This window comes from Gouania willdenowi, chromosome 1 (assembly GCF_900634775.1).
Source record: "Gouania willdenowi chromosome 1, fGouWil2.1, whole genome shotgun sequence".
Taxonomy (NCBI): Eukaryota; Metazoa; Chordata; class Actinopteri; order Blenniiformes; family Gobiesocidae; genus Gouania; species Gouania willdenowi.
The window spans coordinates 6156666-6159528 of record NC_041044.1 but is presented as its reverse complement, the minus strand read 5'-3'; the positions used below and the strand labels follow the sequence as shown (position 1 = coordinate 6159528).

Below are 2863 nucleotides of genomic sequence, written 5' to 3'. Positions count from 1 at the left end.
CCCACAAACATCCGTGGTTGCAAACAGTTACCCAATACTACTCATATATGAAGCTAAATATCAGAAGTTCATGTCTCTCAAGCATCAGGCTGCATATGTTATTATTTTTATGCCACATTGAAAAGTTTACAACATTATTCACAAAGGATGTGATTTTAAGTGCTATGACAGTTACACATACAGTGCAACAAACATTTTAGTCTCTCAGAACTCACCTCAACACTAAACAAGGGACAATATTTCATTGTTTCAAAACTCAAGACAACCTAAAGACTTTTATGTCCTACTCAACCTAAAGATATCTGAATACATATCAGATTAGAAAAAATGTAATCAAAATAAATTCTGAAATGTGGACTTGTGTTTATTTTTGAGCAATTCAAAGTAAAAAAAAACAACAAAAAACCCAGTAAACAATCCTTTGAAGATGAGGTTTTGTGGCTCACTTGTAATACATCAAAGAGCCACAAGGGGACTGCAGCTCAATTTTTTAAGAACAATTACAAGATTACAATTTCATTTATCAGACGCTGTTAAGGGACCCACAGTGATGGCCCAGGTTGGATTCGAACCATTGACCCTCCAATTACAAGTTTGCTTTCTTAACCATTACGCATGTTAAATCAATGTTTTTATGTTATGATATAATTTTTCTTTGAAGAAGATGAATAAAACAAGCACATGAAACATTTCTTTTATTAACTTGTACACTTACATTTTATTATCCACACAACAGCATTTAACCAAACTTATTACCATCTGGGTTGAATTGAACAATTTCAAAGTATTCTAAGGGTTTAAACCACGAGTTGTGAGACTTAGGAGATAATGTAGTTTAATGTATTTTAATCAATCCCTGAAGGGGATTGATTTAAGATGGACTCACTAATGTACTTAGATTAGTTTTTCTTTCCCAAAAGTATTCTTGTTCCATACATAAAAGTGTAAAAGTCATGTGTCAACTTCATCTACCATTTTCTTGAGTCATTATTTATCTGCCAGTTGCTGCTACAGTTTCTATCACACAGGAAGTTGCACCCATTGCCATAAGGCAAGACTCCAGTTCAGTCCTATTTCTGACCTGGATGAAACAATGACACTACTCAACAATATCATCACAGAAATCAAAGATTGGCATTTATCAAACAATCAGTGTTGAGAAAAAATAATCAACAATACTTAGCATTATTGGAAATCATTTTCATAAAAAAAAAAAAAAAACTCCCAATGTGTTGTTTTCACGTGTTCGTCCATTACAGTTCTTGTAGAGGTGTAGTTAGGACAGATCCAGGGTCAACCCTGCTTGACACTCCTGATTGACCTTTTTGGGCAAGATAATCTTTGTAGTTTCGAGTCAGTAGAGTGTACAGGAAGGGGTTGATGCAACTGTTCCCATACGTTAGGCATGTCACAAAGAAATTCACATAATTATGTGCAGCTGGAGACAAAGCTTTAAGAGAATCTGGAGAGAAGAGTTTTGCCAGTTGCCATCCCCAGAAAGGTAAAAAGCAAGCCCAATAAGCAACTACAATGCTAAAAATCATTGACACGACTTTCTGTTTCAATCCTCTCCTTCGAGAAGAGCGGCTGCTACCTCCCAAACTAGCTTGAGCCGCCCAGTAGCGCCTAGCTAGCCCTGCATACAACCCAACAATTACCAAGCCGGGAATTAAGACACTAGTGAAAAACAAAACAGTGATGTACGCCTTGAAAGCTTCATGGGTCCAAGTTGGGAAGCAGATTCTCTTAACCAAACCCGTCATCAAGGGTTTGCCCTCCCTTAGGCGGATCATCACCATCATGGGAAGAGTTAGTATGAAAGCTAATGCCCAAATGACTCCTGCTGAAAGACGTCGACTGCGAGTCGAGGACCTGTGAGCACTGAAGGGCTTGGCTACGGCGCGATAGCGTTCCAGGCTCATGGCAACCAAAATGAAGACACTTGCATGCATTGTGAGGAGGTCCAAACTCAGCAAGATGCGGCAGCCAGCTTCTCCGAATAGCCAGTCATGAACGAAGTAGGTGCAGACAACAAAGGGAATGGTGGACAGGTAGAGCAGGTCCGCCATCGCCAGATTAATGATGTAAACATACATAGAGCCTGTTCGACGTAAAGCAGCAGAACGTGTGATGACAAGTGTGTATGTGTTCCCCATGACACCCATGGCGCACATAATCGTCAGTGTGGCCCCAAGCAAGGATGTCACCCACACGCCTCCACTGCCTGCAGCACCAGCAATTCCTCCAGGGGACGCTCCATCCTCAGCCCCTGGGCTCAGGTTTTGTGCTGGCAGGGGATTAATGCTGGCATTAGGAGTGCAGTTCATTGCAGGTACTCAGATCACAGATCAGAGTTCAGCCACCAGCTTCAAAGAGCCAAATCATAAAATGCACTTTGATTGTTGCTTACAAAAAATGAATGTCTGTATGAGCATCTTACAGGCTGTTTTAAAGTCAGGTCCATTACTCAAAAGTTTTTGGAATATTGTCCCAAACAATCCACGTCGTGTTCTCCAATAATCCTCAGGAAAGATAAATATAGTCCACCTCCTGCAAAAAGGACTTTTTCTAAAAACTCAGGGTCCCACACTTCTTGACAAATGAACATCCAGCTATGGTGTGAGGCTTGAAGACGAAGTGGGATGTTCTCAATCGAAGCGTGCACACGTCTCGGTGCCGTTCTTACGGCTGGAGCAGATCTGACATGGCTCGTTTGAAAGCAGCAGGGGGCTGAACGTCCTATTAACTGAAGTTCACAGAAACAGCAAAGACATCACTTGCTTCCTGAGCACATTTCACAACTCCTGAGACGTAATGACAGTTTTGCTGCAGGTGGTAGTAATTTTAGTTAATTCTCATCTTG

The 2863-nt window shown here is 40.9% G+C and overlaps 1 protein-coding gene across 1 annotated transcript; it reads right to left on the bottom strand.

Annotated features, from left to right (window-relative positions):
* Positions 1-1253: 1253 nt before the first annotated feature.
* Positions 1254-2327, bottom strand: uts2r4 (urotensin-2 receptor 4). The gene has a single exon (XM_028445925.1). The coding sequence runs from the start codon at positions 2325-2327 to the stop codon at positions 1254-1256; it is 1074 nt and encodes a 357-aa protein (XP_028301726.1).
* Positions 2328-2863: the final 536 nt, after the last annotated feature.

Excerpts from the sequence above, each read along its gene's own strand:
- uts2r4 (XM_028445925.1), bottom strand. The coding sequence starts at position 2,327 with ATGAACTGCACTCCTAATGCCAGCATTAATCCCCTGCCAGCACAAAAC.